This window comes from Balaenoptera acutorostrata, chromosome 6 (genome assembly GCF_949987535.1).
Source record: "Balaenoptera acutorostrata chromosome 6, mBalAcu1.1, whole genome shotgun sequence".
NCBI classification, from domain to species: Eukaryota; Metazoa; Chordata; class Mammalia; order Artiodactyla; family Balaenopteridae; genus Balaenoptera; species Balaenoptera acutorostrata.
The window spans coordinates 98,134,705-98,153,708 of record NC_080069.1 but is presented as its reverse complement, the minus strand read 5'-3'; the positions used below and the strand labels follow the sequence as shown (position 1 = coordinate 98,153,708).

The 19,004-nt window shown below is 35.7% G+C and overlaps 1 protein-coding gene across 1 annotated transcript in view; it reads right to left on the bottom strand.

The window, feature by feature from the left end:
* The window catches only part of TMEM38B (transmembrane protein 38B), a 67,713-nt gene that overhangs the window by 42,746 nt on the left and 5,963 nt on the right, over positions 1 to 19,004 (bottom strand). The window contains exon 2 of the mRNA XM_007178251.3: positions 4,704 to 4,860. Coding sequence (XP_007178313.1) covers positions 4,704 to 4,860 — 157 coding nt within the window. The remainder of the gene's footprint in view (positions 1 to 4,703; positions 4,861 to 19,004) is intronic.

The following is a 19,004-nucleotide window of genomic DNA, read 5'->3' as shown; positions in this document are numbered from 1 at the left end:
AACAAGGTAAAGACATTAAGAAAAGCGATACAACATATAAAAGAACAATGTACATCAGAATTAGAAAAACTGAGACCTGGAGATACAATACTCAGGAAGAATAAAAAGATAAAGAAAGAAAGTTATTTTAGTAATGAAGACCAAACTAGAAGGAAAACAAAGAGAAATAAAATAACAGTGCCTTCAAAGAAATAGAAGGTAAAAAAGAAAATATTCTTAAAAAATTTTAAAGATATAAAAAGGTTCATTGAAGAAGGGCAAAAAAACAGCCAATAGGACTTCCTGGAGAAAACCAAAGCAGAGGAGTACAAATACTAAAATAACTTTCTCAGTTTAAAAAAACATATGTAGCTACTAAAAATAACAGACCATGTACCTAAGAAGACAGACCCCAAATGACCAACACCTAGAAATATTTAAATTACTAGATGTTAATAAAAAAAAAAAAAGAAGAGAAAAAAGAAAAGAAACTTTTGGGCATCTAGAAAAGAAGAGCATGTGACTTATAAGGGAAAGAAAATTAAATGATCATCAGAGTTTTTCACAGCAATGCTTTGTAACACAAGAAAACTGAGTAACATATTAAAAATACTCAAAGATAGAAAGTATGATCTTATGATTTTATATCCAATAAAACTGACTTTCAAGTTAAAAGACACAAACAAATTTATCAACACATGAGAATTCAGGGACTACTATTCCAGATGAATCTACTAGAGAAAAACCTTCAGAAAACCAAAATTACTAGTGACACAGACATAAGGACTGGTGATAAACATTAAATATACAGTTAGTTATAAAACTAAGGCTGAATGGGAATAAAAAGGTAAGAGTATAGTACATAATAGCTATTACTGTGACAGTGTAGAATAGTACATCTATTTAAAAAATAGGAAGAGAACGACAAGTGTATACCCAAAAAGTTAATATTTTCAGTAATCATATCAGTGGTGGTATTCCTACTATTACTTCAAAACTATTGTGTATTGCATGAACAATACAGAATAAATGAGCAGTGTTGGAATATCCTAATTCTATCATGTCTTGTGCCCTTAAGAATCAAAATTCTTAGTGTGGGAGAAAGAAGATACATATGTAATGGAGAAAAGTTAAATAAAACTTCTATGATCTTGAATTTGAATTAGAAATATCAAATGAACTCATGAGTTATTTTATCCTTATTTTTCCTAGCTCTGTCCACTGAAAAGACCTAGAAACAACCAATTCAGGAATAATGAACATGTCTAGTGCTCAGATAGTGGTCTTGAAATACTATTTCTCACTAAAAGGAACCAGAGCTTCTTAGAGAAATGAGTAATTCCAGAAGAAAGTACAAGATGAATCTTATATTAAGTAGCAAGGATGCTAATCAAAGTCTCAAGAGCCAATCTGAAGAAATTCCCACTGGCCAACAAAGGAACAATTTGAGCTTCAATAATGAGAAAATTCCAATTTATTGAAATCCATAAAATATGCTTAAATTCATGAGTTCATATTTACTAAAAAAAAAAAATTAAACAAACAAACAAACAAAACTGGTCACCTCTGGAGAATAGCAGGGGACCAAATCAAAATCTTGAAAACTGATAAATAAAGAGAAAGAATCAAGTATTTATCCTGCCTTTCCTATGTGAACTATACAACTGGGTAAACAAATAATAAATGATTAGTAGTAAGTATTTATTTATAATACTATTCCAACTAATACACAGGAAGAAAAGACAGAATTCGACTATTGCCATTTTGTAATTCTCAGTTAACAGACGATAGTCATTAAGCGTAAGAGTGCTATTGTCAACAAAAAGAAAGCTAATCAGACATTTTGGGTCTCTTATGGTCCTGCTAAATAAAAGGATCTAACCTGAATCTGATTTGGATTCTGGATCCATCTGCCAATTGTCAGGGAACACAGAGAACAGAGAATATAATGATCTGCACCATGAGAATGCAATCAACAAACTCATGACTATGGAAAAGTCTACATGTCAAATGACTCTGGTTCTTCAAGAGATAAACTATAAGGGAAAAAAGGAATGGAAGGGGAACCTATAAAATAAGAGAGACGTTAGATTTTTTAATGGGCATAACGAAATTATAGTGTCTTGGGATGAACATCTGGATGACAAAATTATAAAAATATCCAAAGAAGTGATTACCATAAAAGTCAGGATAATAGTGTGTTATCGTACTGATTAAGGTGGGAAGGGGATTGTGATTGGAATATGACACCCAGAAGGAACTTCTGGGATAGATGGCAAAGCTTTATTTCTTGACTTGGGTCATGGTTTCAAGGATATACTTAACAATAATTCACTAGGCTATATATTTGGTTTTTGTGGTTTTCTGAATTTTCACTTTATAATAAAATATTTTTGTAAGTGGCAATTTTTTTCTTCATCTAAATGATGGATATACAAGTTTTTATTATATCATAATTCTTTATACTCTGCATATTTTTATAAATGTTCCTTTGTACCTACCCAATATTAATTAAAACTTTTAAATTAAAAAACACATATTGTTCATAATGAAAACTCTTCTTGGTTAAGATCATGCTAAGTTGAAATCCAGACCCTGTCATTTACCAACTCTTCAAGCCTCAATTTCCTCTTATGTAAAATGGGCATAATAAAAGATCTCAAGTTATCAAATAATTAAATACTATACTATTAATTCACTACATAAAAATGCACTTATTTTCCATTTCTAACATATCTTTTTGTTTCAGCCAAGGAAGTATATATTTACAGACAAGCACTTTTATTTCATTTAGTGTATCACTAACCAAGATCTGTAATTTCTTGCTACTAATTATAGAACTCCCATATAACAGAACACAAGCTGTCCGTTCCTTTAGCAATGTACTTACTGAACTTAGAACAATACTTGGCACACAGTTAACAAAACAAAGTCCCTTCTCTGATAGGCTGTTATTCTAGTGGAGTGAGACAAACCAACATGAGAAGAAATAAACAGACAACACATCAGACAGTAATAAATCTAGGGAAAAAAAAAAAGAAGTATGATATGATAGTCATGGGAGAGGAGGTGTTTTTTTCAGAGAGGATCTCTCCAAGAAAAGAAAATATGAGTCTTCTGGGAAAAGAACATCACAGAGAAAAGAGAGCAAGCACAAAGGCGCTGAGGCAGAAGAACATCTTTGTGTTCAAGAAATGGCAAAGCCAACGTGGCTAGCGCAGACTGAGCAGGCGTACAGTATAAAGACATTACAACAAAGAGAGTGGAAGGGAAGATTTTATAGGGTCTTATAGGCTACATTAAGAGTTTTGAATTTTCCTCTTAGTAAGATAAGAAACTACTGAACATAGAAGTAATATGTTCTAACATTTTAAAATAATCACTTTATCTACTATGTGAAGAAAAGACTCAGGGGGATAATGAAAGAAGCAGCTAGCCCACTTAGGAAGCTACTGCAACTGTCCAAGCAATAGTGGTAGTTAGTATACAGGAGCAGAAGTGGAAGTGACGAAAAGTGTCAGATTCTGGATATCCTACTTTTCATATAGTTTAAGCATCTACACACATAAAAAAAATTCTCCAAAATGTTAATATCCTTTTAAAATATTGCTATAGAAATAGAAGTCCTTGAGAAAGTATTTTAAAACACATAGCAACTGGAAGAATATACTTTAAGAGGTGGTTAAACAAATCAATGAGAGACAGTGGCTGTTAAGTGGCAAGGCTCTAAAGTGAAACTTCCTGGTTTTGGATCCTAGCTCAATCACTTACTAAATACGAAAATTTCAGCAAAGTTCCTCTATGCCTCAGTTTTCTCATTTTTCAAATGGAAATAATAATAGCTACTTTCATTGGACTCTGGTGATTAAACATGACAATGAATATAAAGAATTTAGCTGACATATGGTAATAACTCAATAAATATTAGCTATCAAATTTATTCTACTCTTAACAGTTTCTACTGCCACTAGTTTCCACTATTTGTATCATTGCTACTACTATTTATAATATTCCCTTTTATGACTGGTTACATATTCAATAAAATTATCACAATAAAAATTAACTTCAAGTGCTCCTAATGTTACGTATTTCATTGCTATGGTTTCTAATCAAAAGCACGGTTTTTGCTTTAGGTATAACAAAGCTCTCTGATTTGTATTACACTTTTTTTTTAACTTGATGTATCATTCATCTTAAAGATAACTGAAGCTGAACTTGCAAGAATCCAAAGCAATTCCTACTAACATTTTTTTCTTCACTTCAAAACTAAATTCAAAATAAAATTAATGTTAAATTTCATAAGGCTCTGAAAAATCAGATAGTATGACAATTACCAAAAACAATTACCATAAATATCATAATCACTTGGACTTTTTGTGTAGTTGGTCACATTCTTGATTATCATGTTGTATAACTGTGCGTATAGGTTAGGTTCACAAGATCAACTGTTGAGGGTCAAATATTTGATGCCCTTTCGTATTTGAAATGCTTCCACTAAAGATACATGAGACAACAATACCTACCTCTGGGAGAGGATAAGGGAGAAGGGTGAGAAAGAGACATACTTTGCACTTAAAACCTTTGGCATTATTTGGGTTCCTTCCCTTGCACATGCATTAACTTTTAAGAACATAAAATATTTTTTTAAGAAAAAAATTCCATTTACTAACAAGTTACAGAACAATTTTTTAAATGTCTTATAGTTCACCACAATGGCAGCTTACCAGATTGAAGATGCCAGTAATATATTAGTGTTGTTTGCAAGAAACCTCAATGGAGGCTCCGCAAGCAGTACACAAGATAAAATTCCTCCACCAAAGCAGTGGAGCATAGCAGTAAACCAGCTCGACAGAGGATTCTTCCGTGCCATCGCCGCTGCTCCTGAAATGATAAAGTAAATATGTCATCTGAGATACTGTATATTAAACAAGTCCTGAGGTACCAGTGGCACTAAAGAAACACACTTCTTAATTTCATAATTTTCTAGAACATACTCATAAGTGTGACAATCATGATCATCATAAAACATATCTTTTGTTCTTTAAATCAACACTGGAAATATTTTGTTAAGACATGGGTGACTCGGGGCAACTTTAAAATACTCTGTTCAGGATCTTATTGCCAGTTTCCTAGCAGTACATTATTATAGACAATCTCCCCAACTACTGTCTCCTTTCATTCCCAACCCTACTGTAAGTATGCCAGTTAATATGTCAAAGTGATACATTAAGAAAAATTTATAATCTTAAGTATGTAAGAAAATAAAGCCTGAAATAAATAAACTAAAATTTCAATATGACAGGCTTGAAATAGAATAACAAAATAAACCCAGAGGTGAAAGGCTGATGAGGAACAGGTATTTACATCATCTCAAATGTCTCCTAACAAATTATTTATTAATTACAGAGGGAAGTAATAACTTTAGAGTGGACAAACCTTGCAGACATCACTGTAAACAAACAATATCAGGTGATTCCTGATATTATGCACTAAGACCACATCATCACTTCCGTAGTATTTCTACCAAAATGTATAACCTGAACTAATTTAATTATACACACTCAAATTGAGGGTTATTCTGAAAAAAACAACAACAAACACCTAGCCTATATTTTAACAATGTCAAGGTCAAGGAACACACACAAAAAAGGCTGATGGAATGTTCCAGATTAAATGACATTAAAGAGACAACTAAATGCAACACATTTCCTAGATCATATCCCCAAGTGAGAAAGAACATCTATAAAAGACCTTTTTGGACAACTGATGAAATCTCAATATGGATTGTGGCTTTGATTACAGTATTGTATCACTGTTAAACTTCCTGATTTTGATAACTGTAATGTGGTTCTTAAAATTAACACACTTAAGTAATCAGAAGTAACTGGGCAAAATGTCTCCAATTCACACTCAAGTGGTTCTGAAAAATTACTATGCACAGACAAAAACATTCAGAGAAATGGTAAAGTACAAACTTCTAGTTATAAGATGAATAAGTTCTTGGGATCTGATGTACAGCACAATGACTAGTTAATAATACTGTATAATACTATCTTATATACTTAAAATTTGTTGAGGGTAGATTTTTAAGTGTTGTCACCACACACACGTGCACGCGCACACACACAAAAGGTTAACTGTGAGGTGATTAACGTGCTAATTAACTTGATTGTGGTAATCACAATGTATTTGTATATCAAATCATCACATTGCACACTTTAAATATATATAATTTTGTCAACTATATGTCAATAAAGCTGGGAAAAAAATAAAATAAATGGGGCAAAATGTCAGTAGTTGGTGATTCTGGGTAAAGTATATAGAAGTTCCTTGACCTAGTCTGGCAACTCTTCCGTAAGTGAAATTATTAAAGGAAAAAGTACAAAAAAAAAAATTTTTTTTAACCCAGCCAGAGAAATAGAAGCAAACTGTAAAAATGAAAGTAGAAACTAATTAGATGCTAAAACAGGCAGATAGAGATAGGCAATCAATAAAGCCAACCCAAAGCTTTTCTTGGAAAAGACCAATAAAACAGAACATTCTTCAGCAAGTCTGAAAAATGGAGGGGAGAGGGGAAGGAATGAAAATAATACATAATATTAGAAGCAAAAAAAAAAAAAAGGAAATAATTTTAGAGTTTTTTTATTATAAGAAAACATGCATTTAACCTAACAAATGTGAAGATATAGTTGAAGTGGACAATTTTCCTAAAAAACGATATATTAGCAAAATTCCCTTACAAACAGGTAGAAACTTGAACAAACAAATAACTATGGAAAAAAGTTAGAGGGTAATCCAAGATCTATCTATCCTAAGAAAGGTGCTAGACCCAGATAAATTTATGCAAAACATTTACCAAATAATTTTTGATTACTCATTTTTATGTTATATAACCATTATAGAGTTTAAGAAAAACTTAAATCAGTCTATAAACAACATAACTGCAGCATAAAAAATTATAGAGAAAAGAAAGAAGAGAGAAGGAGAGGGGAAGGAGGAAGGGAAAGAGTCAGGGAGGAAGGGAGGAGGGAAAAGAGGGAGGGAAGAAAAAAGAGAGGAAGAAGATACATTATAATTCTAACTTATGAGTATGGTGCACAAATACATCAATAACAAATTGAAATCTAGTTTTTCAAAAGGATAATATATCATAACCAAGTAGATTTTATCCAAAGAATTTAAGGAAGGTTCAATAGCTAGAAATTCATTAAAATCATTCACTATAGGGCTTCCCTGGTGGCGCAGTGGTTAAGGGTCCGCCTGCCAGTGCAGGGGACATGGGTTCAAGCCCTGGTCCGGGAAGATCCCACATGCCGCGGAGCAACTAAGCCCGTGCGCCACAACTACTGAGCCTGCACTCTAGAGCCTGTGAGCCACAACTACTGAGCCCACGCTGCTAGAGCCCATGCTCCACAACAAGAGAAGCCACCACAATGAGAAGCCCGAGCACCACAACGAAGAGTGGTCCCCACTCATGGCAACCGGAGAAAGCCCGTGCAGCAATGAGGACCCAACACAGCCAAAAATAAATAAATTAAATAAATACATTTTTTTTAAAAAGACGCTATTTCCAAATAAAGTCACGTTAAAAAAAAAAAAAGTACCTACCTCGGTATACAAGTTACCTTTAAAAAAAAATTATGCACTATACTAACAAATTATTATGATCACTCCTTTAGACAGAAAGTAAAAGGTCATTTGATAAAAATTCAACATTCCCCTTTAAAAAATCTAGCAATCTAAGAACAGAAAAAAGCCATAAAGGAAAAGATTTACAAGTTTGACATCATCAAAATTTAAAACTTCTACATAACAAAAGACTGGGATAAAATTTTTTTTAACCAATAAGGCAAATTCCAATAAATCAATAGAAAAAGACAACAAACACAACAGAAAAATGGGCAAGTCACAAAGGAGAAACTATAAATGACTAATAAATATACCAAAAAACTAAACAAAGTAAAGTCCTCAACTCATCAGTAATCAAGGAAAAAGAAATTTTAAAAATATGTTATTTCATACACCTTCAATTGGCAAAATAATGTACAGCTTAATATTAATAAATTATCAAAGGTGTGAAGAAATTCATATACTCTTGTGAGAAAACAAGTAAAGCCATTCTGAAAAACAATTTGGCAGTTATCAATTAAAATTTTAAATTTAAAATTGACTCAAGTGCCCAAGGAGTGTCATACAAGAATATTAAAGCAGTGTTGTTTACAATGCTGTGAAAAAAATGAAAACAATCTAAACGACCATCATCAGAGGAACAGTTAAACCATGATCACTTGTACTATGGAATACTATACAAGAGCAATTCAAGAGTGTGGTAGATCAACATCAACATGGGAAGATCCCCAAGACATGCTGTTGAGTAAAAACAAGAAACCAAACACAATCATGTTGAAAAAAATTACAGCATGTAATTATTTATGGGCAAAAATGAAAACACTATTCATTTCTACAGGTACGTACATTTACATGGAATGCACAGTAAAGGGTCTGCAATACACCAAAATGTTAACTGTTATTATCTCCTGAGAGAAGCTTAGGAGTAGGGAAGATGATCAAAGGGGCTTTAAATTTATTTAATTATATTGATTATATTATTTAATTATATCTGAATTCTTTAAAATAAGTGTTTGTTAATTGTATAATTAAATTAAAATTTAGCAAATTATGTCATAACCAATCTGAGGAATACAATGCATCGATTCAAAACAATGTAGCAGCTTTACATGCACTGACATGACAAAAAGAAAACCATATTTATATGAATATGTACAGTAAGAAATCACTTACAGGGGGAAAACAGAAAACTACATATTTCTATAGGTACGTACACATGCAGCTAATGCATAAAAGAAGGTCTGCAAGAATACCCAACCAAACTGTTAACTGTTATTACCTCTTAGGGAGAGGCCCTTTTATGCAAAAACAAACAACAAAACAAACTATACAAATGTATGTGTGAATTCAGTAGGGTAATATCGTCATACTTGTACTAACATGGGAATTCATCTCTATGTGCTCATGGGAAAAAAAAAAAGAGAGAGATAAAAATTTAAATATTGCAACCCACCATTCCACACAATAAAATGTGCCCAGGAGTGAACATGAGTTGGAAGACGTAAATTTTCAATGGTGTGTATATATCGTCAAATGAAGTGATGCCAAGGTTTAATGGTATGCATCTGGTGATAACTCAAGACATGGTGACCTGTATCAATATGGAAGAAAAACTAGTTTTGAAAAACTTACTAAAAAACAGGATGTCTATCTCCAGTGCAGCAATTTCCCCTAAACTTAAGAATTATTCAAGAGTTATTCTGATGATACATGGCCATGCTGTCTTTATAGAGCCAAACCCCTATGTAAGATGTGACACCACTATGTCTCTCTCTACACATATATATTGCTATCCATCAAAATATGTATACGGGCACTGTTCAGTATTGCCCTGTACGATGATGACTGTTTAGAACATTGGCTAGTCAGCATAATATATGAATATGATCTTTTCTTTTAGTCAGTGGACACTAGCTGCCTTACTGAGCCATTCTCACATTGAGAGGCAATACAGAGTGCTTAAGAGTCCAGACTCTGGAGCTTAATTGCCGAGGTATAAATCATGGCTCCAGCACTTACTCTCTGTGTGAAGTGAACAAGGTAAATGCTTTCCCACATCTTAAAAAAAAAAAAAATAGTAAGCAACAACTATTAGCTATCACTATTATTATAGAAGTAAATAGGAAAAAAAGGAAAATTACCCTTTCCCCTCTACTTCTACCCTTCAATCACATTCATTTTCTGTAGGGTGACAACTTCCAGACTTCTTTTTCTGTGCTTATTTACACATGCACACCCCTTTTCCCCCTCAAGAACTTCTTCTCCCCCAATCTTGTCCTCGTGTGTGTGTGTGTTTGTCTGTGTGGGTGTGGGTGTGTCCCTCTCTCTCTCTCAGGCCATACCCTGGTTAGCTCTGCACACACATTCTGGAAATGGGAGCTCTAACTGAATGAGAGCTACAATGGGCCCATCATTACACAGTTACTATGAAGACACATTCCAAAGTAATTCATTACTTCTGGTAAATATACAATTAGGGAATATGCCTGTATCCTCTGTATCCCTTAGGGTTGTTCTAATGGAAGATTTAGCATTACTATCATCCATCTGACACAACAATTTGGCTTAGGCAAATTCAAATATACCAAAAAAGTTTTCCTTTGACCATTAAAACAATCCAAATCAAATTTACTAAATTTGATGCTTTCACACAAATTATTCACTCATGTAATATGCATTTCCGATTAAGTCTGTCAAAATAACTTTCCTTTTCCCTCAACTTTCACGGTATTTTACCCTTTCCTCTTAAAATATATCATTTTCTAGTTTTTGTTCACAAGTGTTAGCTCCACTATAAGACTGATACCCCTTGAGACTCTAAGAAACTTTAGTATAAAGTAGATGCTCTACAAATGTTTATTGTACAACAGAAAAATATATGTGCAATATTTCAAGAGTGTAAGTATGACAATTTTACTACCATTAATTTCCCTTAGTTTTATCACAAGTCACAGAGATAGCTGTGATTACGTACCAGTTTGGTGACTCTTTGTAGGACCTCTAACCTCTCTTGGCTTAAAATTCGAGTTTCATAAAATGAGAATACATAACTTATAAGAACTTAAAATAAGAGAATATACATAAAAATACATATTTACTACCTAGTACATGTCAGACACTCTGTTGATTTGCGTGCTGAATGGATTGATCACTGACAAGAGAGAAAAGAGGCAAGGAGAATGCAACCCTTGGGCTGCTTCTGACTCAACTGTCTGAGCCCGAGATATAATTCTTTTGAGTTCTTACTGCAAAGCTGGGATGAGAATGACACATTATGGCACTGAAAAGGTACTCATAACCCCAACAGTCTTAAATCAATGAAGCTAAGATTTTATTAGACCAAAAAAAGAAAGGAAAAGAACAGAGTTGAAGGGAGGGTCTCTCTCATACCAGTCTTCTTTGCCTGATTTTCAAAATTACGTCAGCCAGAAGTATTTCTCTAACTCAAACAGGCCTTTCTTTAAAGCTCTCTTCAGTACACACACTACCATAACACATCTTCCAGCATGAGGCAATCTTATGACAAAGTTCTTTGGGTATGGTGTCCCTTTGTATATATCATACTGGCGCCGGTCAGTTTAACGTGAAGTTAAATTATGAAAACACAGGGACTTTCCTGGTGGTCCAGTGGTTACGACTCTGTGCGTCTACCACAGGGGGTGTGGGTTTAACCCCTGGTCAGGGAACTAAGATCCGGCATGCCATGAGACAGGGCCAAATAAATAAATAAATAAAAGTATGATGCTTTCAAAATTTATAGTAAAAAAAAAATACAGAAAGTTAACCAGAAACAGCTGTATATCTTTAGGGCACATAAATAATTTTCAGTAGGAAAAAAATAGCTAATATGATATCTTTAATTTCTTCTCAGTTTTAAACAAAGGTGTATTCCTTTAGCTAACGAATAAGCTGTGTTAATTTATACACATTATTTTTAACATACTGACATTTAAAAGAGAAAAAAAATTCTCCGTCCTACCTTGAGTTAAGATGTTTGTTACACACTATCAATAGAATTCTTTCCCCCAAAACCCTTAGCAAAATTTGTCACATCGAGACCTGGACCTAATTCAAAGTATAAGATATTTGAAGTACATATAATCACCTGGGGACTTTAACATCAAAATATTTTCATTATGAAATGAAAACTGAGAAATAAAGTCACATTCTACTCCCTTAAATTCATTTAAAATCACATCCACAAAATAATCCCATTCTCTGGCCAAATGAATTATTAGACTATGTTTAACATACTTTTACTGACTTAGTTAAAACAAAGACTAGAAAGATATTCTTTAATGTACTGCACACATGACTTGTTTATTTTGATATACTCAGTCTACTTTAGTTCCGCAGTGTGTCTCCATTTTTAAGAACTAGTTACACTGTAGCTATTTCCAAACAGTTAGCATTCAGCTTGCTGGTGGTTAATATGACTTCCAGAAAGAAGCAGGGGAATGCTCTAGCCTTCTTAAAGCCTCATCTCCAGAGGTTAAGTATTTTTAAATTGCATATTAGTAAACCTTTACCCTAGTCTTTCCCATTTATAGATTTATCTCTTTAAAAAGAAAAATTAACAACATAATCTATCTCATATGCCTCAAGTATGCTTTTTCATCAAAATATTTTAAAATAATCATGTAGGCAACAATGGCTTAGAGATTATCTGTGACACAATTCAAGGAGTTTTATATCAAGTATGAATCATAGTGGGACAAGTAAATCCACAGCTGTGGTTATTTCCCCAGTTCCTTAATGTATAACTAGACTAGACATACTTAGCAACTGGCACACTCTGCATATTGATTCTCTGATCCTTGGAATAAGAATCATTATGATAGGAATGATCAGGTAGAAGCCCCTAGAGTTTCTTCTCCTTTACATCTGCTTTACATATAGCTTGTTTGGGCTATATGTAAAGCAGATGGACCTTGAAAAATAATCGTGAACTATCTTAAATGTAGACCGGTAATGACTCCAACTGCAGCTGGTATTCAAAATATAGTATTTTTACTAGAACAAATTAGCATTAACCTCTGTAACCTAGTAAAGAAATGCTTTTTTCTCCATATTAATTTGCAAAGAATCCCAGAAACACTTTGCTTTTACCTGGCAGGTTTAACAGTACGCTATCACAGTCTTGCCTCAGATCTATGTCAACTCTCCTGTTCTCCAAAGAAGTCCACAGAGATTTTGATCATACTGAGTCCACAGAACATCACACTGCCCTGCCACACTGAAGGCGTTATACTGACTAGATCTATGGACAGGAAATAGCCAGCACTTTAGATATCTTAATATTACATATGAAAACCAGAAAGCAAGTAGTTAAACCCCACTCCTAGGTTTCTGTACCAGAGTCCAGTCAGGAAACAGAAAATACAAAGTTTTATTAACAGAAAGGATTTAATATAAAGAAGTAAGTAGGTATAAAATTGTTAACTAGATTATTGAAAAAGTAAAAAGTAAGTACTATGGAGTCACAGAAGTATCAACTGTAGAAAGCTGTTACCACTCCTGGAGGAACAAAGGATAGGCTGACATTATTAAAACTTAGAAGCTTGGAGGAAGAGCTCTTTAGAGTCAAAACTGAAGACTCCTGGAGAGGGGACACTGCTCAGCTGGTGTTCTGGTCCACCTCACTCACTGCATAAATATTGAGTTTTAAGTTCTTATCCCAAGCTACCTAGTTAGTGGTAGAGTTTGAACTAAACACTGGTCTTCTGACTTCTGACTTTATGAACGCTTTCTACTACAGCACACTCCCTGATCAATGTTTTGTCAGGTCACTCAAATATTCTAACTTTCCTTTACCTTAAAAAATATTAAAGAGAGGACCTTCAAGATGGCGGAGGAGTAAGACGCGGAGATCACATTCCTCCCAACAAATACATTAAAAATACATGTACGTGTGGAACAATTCCTACAGAACACCAACTGAATGCTGGCAGAAGACCTCAGACTTCCCAAAAGGCAAGAAACTCCCCACCTGCCTGGGTAGGGTAAAAGAAAAAAGAAAAAACAGAGACAAAAGAATAGAGATAGGACCTGCAACTCAGGGAGGGAGCTGTGAAGGAGGAAAAGTTTCCACACACTAGAAGCCCCTTCACTGGCGGAGATGGGGAGTGGGTGGGAGGGGGAAGCCTCAGAGCCACGGAGGAGAGAGCAGTAACAGGGGTGCGGAGGGCAAAGCGGAGAGATTCCCGCACAGAGGATCGGTGCAGACCAGCACTCACCCGCCCGAGAGGCTTGTCTGCTCACCCGCCGGGATGGGTGGGGGCTGGGAGCTGAGGCTCAGGCTTCGGAGGTCAGATCCCAGGGAGAAGACTGGGGTTGGCTGAGTGAACACAGCCTGAAGGGGGCTAATGTGCCACAGCTAGCCGGGAGGGAGTCCGGGAAAAAGTCTGGAACTGCCTAAGAGGCAAGAGACCATTGTTTCGGGGTGTGCGAGGAGAGGAGATTCAGAACACCACCTAAACAAGCTTCAGAAACAGGCGCAAGCCGCAGCTATCAGCATGGACACCAGAGACAGGCATGAAATGCTAAGCCTGCTTCTGCAGCCACCAAGAAACCTGTGTGCAAGCACAGGTCACTATCCACACCTCCCCTCTGGGGGCCTGTGCGGCCCACCACTGCCAGGGTTCCAAGATCCAGAGGCAACTTCCCTGGGAGAACACACGGTGCCTCAGGCTGTTGCAACGTCATGCTAGCCTCTGCTGCCGCAGGCTCACCCCGCATTCTGTACCCCTCCCGACCCCCGGCCTGAGTGAGCCAGAGCCCCCTAATCAGCTGCTTCTTTAACCCCGTCCTGTCTGGGCGAATAACAGACGCCAGAGGGCGACCTACATGCAGAGGCAGGGCCAAATCCAAAGCTGAACCCCAGGAGCTGTGCAAACAAAGAAGAGAAAGGGAAATCTCTCCCAGCAGCCTCAGGAGCAGCGGATTAAATCTCCACAATCAACTAGATGTACCCTGCATTGTGGAATACCTGAATAGACAATGAATCATTCCAAAATTGAGGCAGTGGACTTTGCGATCAACTGTAGACTTCAGGTTTGCTGAATGCAACACCCTGGTTACTTATTCCTATGTTTATCATAGTATAGTTTTTAGTGCTTCTTATCATTGGTGGATTTGTTTACTGGTTTGCTTGCTCTCTTTTTTTATTATTTACTCTTATTTTTAATTTTAATAACTACATTTATTTTATTTTTTTTTCTTTCCTTTTTTTTCTCCCTTCTCTTCTGAGCTGGGTAGCAGACAGGGTCTTGGTGCTCCAGCCAGGTGTCAGGCCTGAGCCTCTGAGGTGGGAGAGCAGAGTTCAGGACGTTAGACCACCAAGACCTCCTGGACCCATGTAATATCAATCAGCGAGAGCTCTCCAAGAGATCTCCATCTCAACGCTAAGACCCTGCTCCTCTCAATGACCAGCAAGCTCCAGTGCTGGACATCCCATGCCAAACAACTAACAAGACAAGAATACAACCCCACTCATTAGCAGAGAGGCTGCCTAAAATCATAAGTTCACAGACACCCCAAAACACAACACCAGACACGGTCCTGCCCACCAGAAAGACAAGATCCAGCCTCATCCACCAGAACACAGGTACCAGTCCCCTCCACCAGGAAGCCTACACAACCCACTGAACCAACCTTACCCACTGGGGGCAGACACCAAAAACAACAGGAACTACGAACCAGCAGCCTGCAAAAGGGAGACCCCAAACACAGTAATAAGCAAACTGAGAAGACAGAGAAATACTCAGCAGATGAAGGAGCAAAGTAAAAACCAAGCAGACCAAACAAATGAAGACGACATAGGCAGTCTACCTGAAAAAGAATTCAAAGTAATGATAGTAAATATGAACCAAAATCTTGGAAATAGAATGGAGAAAATACAAGGTACGTTTGACAAAAAACTAGAAGAACTAAAGAGCAAACAAACAATGATGAACAACACAATAAATGAAATTTAAAATGCTCTAGAAGGAATCAATAACAGAATAACTGAGGCAGAAGAACAGATAAGTGACCTGGAAGATAAAATAGTGGAAATAACTACCAGAGAGCAGAATAAAGAAAAAAGAATGAAAAGAATTGAGGACAGTCTCAGAGACCTCTGGGACAACATTCAACGCACCAACATCTGAATTATAGGGCTCCCAGAAGAAGAAGAGAAAAAGAGTCTGAGAAAATATTTCAAGAGATAATAGTTGAAAACTTCCCTAATATGGGAAAGGAAATAGTCAATCAAGCCCAGGAAGTGTAGAGTCCCCTAGGGGACAAATCCAAGGAGAAACACACCAATAGACATATTAATCAAACTATCAAAAATTACATTCAAAGAAAAAATATTAAAAGCAGCATGGGAAAAGCAACAAATAACACACAAGGGAATCCCCATAAGGTTAACAGCTGATCTTTCAGCAGAAACTCTGCAAGCCAGAAGGGAGTAGCAGGACATATTTAAAGTGAGGAAAGGGAAAAACCTACAACCAAGATTACTCTACCCAGCAAGGATCTCATTCAGATTTGATAGAGAAATTAAAACCTTTACAGACAAGCAAAAGCTAAGAGAGTTCAGCACCACCAAACCAGCTTTACAACAAATGCTAAAGGAAGTTCTCTACACAGGAAACACAGGGAAGGAAAAGACCTACAATAGCAAACCCGAAACAATTAACAGTAATAGGAACATACATATCGATAATTACCCTAAATGTAAACGGATTAAACGCTCCAACCAAAAGACACAGACTGGCTGAATGGATACAAAAACAAGACCCATATATATGCTGTCTACAAGAGACCCACTTCAGACCTAGGGACACATACAGACTGAAAGTGAGAGAATGGAGAAAGATATTCCATGCAAATGGAAATCAAAAGAAAGCTGGAGTAGCAATACTCATACCAGATAAAATAGACTTTAAAATAAAGACTATTACAACAGGCAAAGAAAGAGACTACATAATGACCAAGGGATCAATCCAAGAAGAACATATAACAATTGTAAATGCTTATGCACCCAACATAGGAGCACCTCAATATATACAGCAAATGTTAACAACCATAAAAGGGGAAATGAACAGTAACACAATAATAGTAGGGGACTTTAACACCCCACTTTCACCAATGGACAGATCATCCAAAATGAAAATAAATAAGGAAATGCAAGTTTTAAATGACACATTAAATGAGATGGACTTAACTGATATTTATAGGACATTCCATCCAAAAACAACAGAATACACTTTCTTCTCAAGTGCTCATGGAACATTCTGCAGAATAGATATATCTTGGGTCACAAATCAAGCCTTGGTAAACTTAAGAAAATTCAAATCGTATCAAGTATGTTTTGCGACCGCAATGCTATGAGACTAGATATCAATTACAGGAAAAAACCTGTAAAAAATACAAACACATGGAGGCTAAACAATACACTACTTAGTAACCAAGAGACCACTGAAGAAACCAAAGACGAAATCAAAAAAACCTAGAAACAAATGACAATGAAAATACGACGACCCAAGACCTATGGGATGCAGCAAAAGCAGTTCTAAGAGGAAAGATTATAGCAAAACAATCTTACCTCAAGAAACAAGAAACATCTCAAATGAACAATCAAACCTTACACCTAAAGCAATTAGAGAAAGAAGAACAACAACAAAAATATTAGCAGAAGGAAAGAAATCATAAAAACCAGATGAGATATAAATGAAAAAGAATTGAAGGACACAATAGCAAAGACCAATAAGACTAAAAGCTGGTTTTTTGAGAAGATAAGCAAAATTGATAAACCATTAGCCAGACTCATCAAGAAAAAAAGGGAAAAGGCTCAAATCAACAGAATTGCAAATGAAAAAGGAAAAGTAACAACTGACACTGCAGAAATACAAAGGATCATGAGAGATTACTACAAGCAACTATATGCCAATAAAATGGACAACCTGGAAGAAATGGACAAACTCTTAGAAAAGCACAACTTTCCGAGACTGAATCAGGAAGGAATAGAAAATATAAACAGACCAATCACAAGCACTGAAATTGAAACTGTGATTAAAACTCTTCCAACAAACAAAAGTCCAGGACTAGATGGCTTCACAGGCGAATTCTATCAAACATTTAGAGAAGAGCTAACACCTATCCTTCTCAAACTCTTCCAAAATATAGCAGATGGAGGAACACTCCCAAATGCATTCTATGAGGCCAGCATCACCTGATACCAAAACCAGACAAAGATGTCACAAAAAAAGAAAACCACAGGCCAATATCACTGATGAACATAGATGCAAAAATCCTCAACAAAATACTAGCAAACAGAATTCAACAGCACATTAAAAGCATCATACACCATGATCAAGTGGGGTTTATCCCAGGAATGCACGGATTCTTCAATATAGACAAATCAATCAATGTGATACACCATATTAACAAACTGAACGAGAATATCATATGATCATCTCAATAGATGCAGAAAAAGCTTTCAACAAAATTCAACACCCATTTATGATAAAAACCCTCCAGAAAGTAGGCATAGAGGGAACTTACCTCAACATAATAAAGGCTATATATGACAACCCCACAGCCAACATCGTTCTCAATGGTGAAAAACTAAAACCATTTCCACTAAGGTCAGGAACAAGATAAGGTTGCCCACTCTCTGGAAGTTGTAGCCACAGCAACCAGAGAAGAAAAAGAAAGAAAAGGAATCCAAATTGGAAAAGAAGAAGTAAAACTGTCACTGTTTGCAGCTGACATGATACTATACATAGAGAATCCTAAAGATGCTACCAGAAGACTACTAGAGCTAATCAATGAATTTGGTAAAATAGCAGTATACAAAATTAATGCACAGATATCTCTTGCATTCCTATACACTAATGACGAAAAATCTGAGAGAGAAATTAAGGAAACACTCCCATTTACCACTGCAACAAAAAGAGTAAAATACCTAGGAATAAACCTACCTAAGGAGACAAAAGACCTGTATGCAGAAAACCATACGACACTGATGAAAGGAATTAAAGATGATAAAAACAGATGGAGATATATACCATATTCTTGGATTGGAAGAATCAACATTGTGAAAATGACGATACTACCTAAAGCAATCTATAGATTCAATGCAATCCTTATCAAACTACCTGTGGCATTTTTCACCGAACTAGAACAAAAAGTTCACAATTTGTATGGAAACAAAAAGACCCTGAATAGCTAAAGCAATCTTGAGAAAGAAAAACAGAGCTGGAGGAACTGGGCTCCCTGACTTCAGACTACACTACAAAGCTACAGTAATCAAGTCGGTATGGTACTGGCACCAAAACAGAAATATAGATCAATGGAATAGGCTAGAAAGCCCAGAGATAAACCCACACACATATGGTCACCTTGTC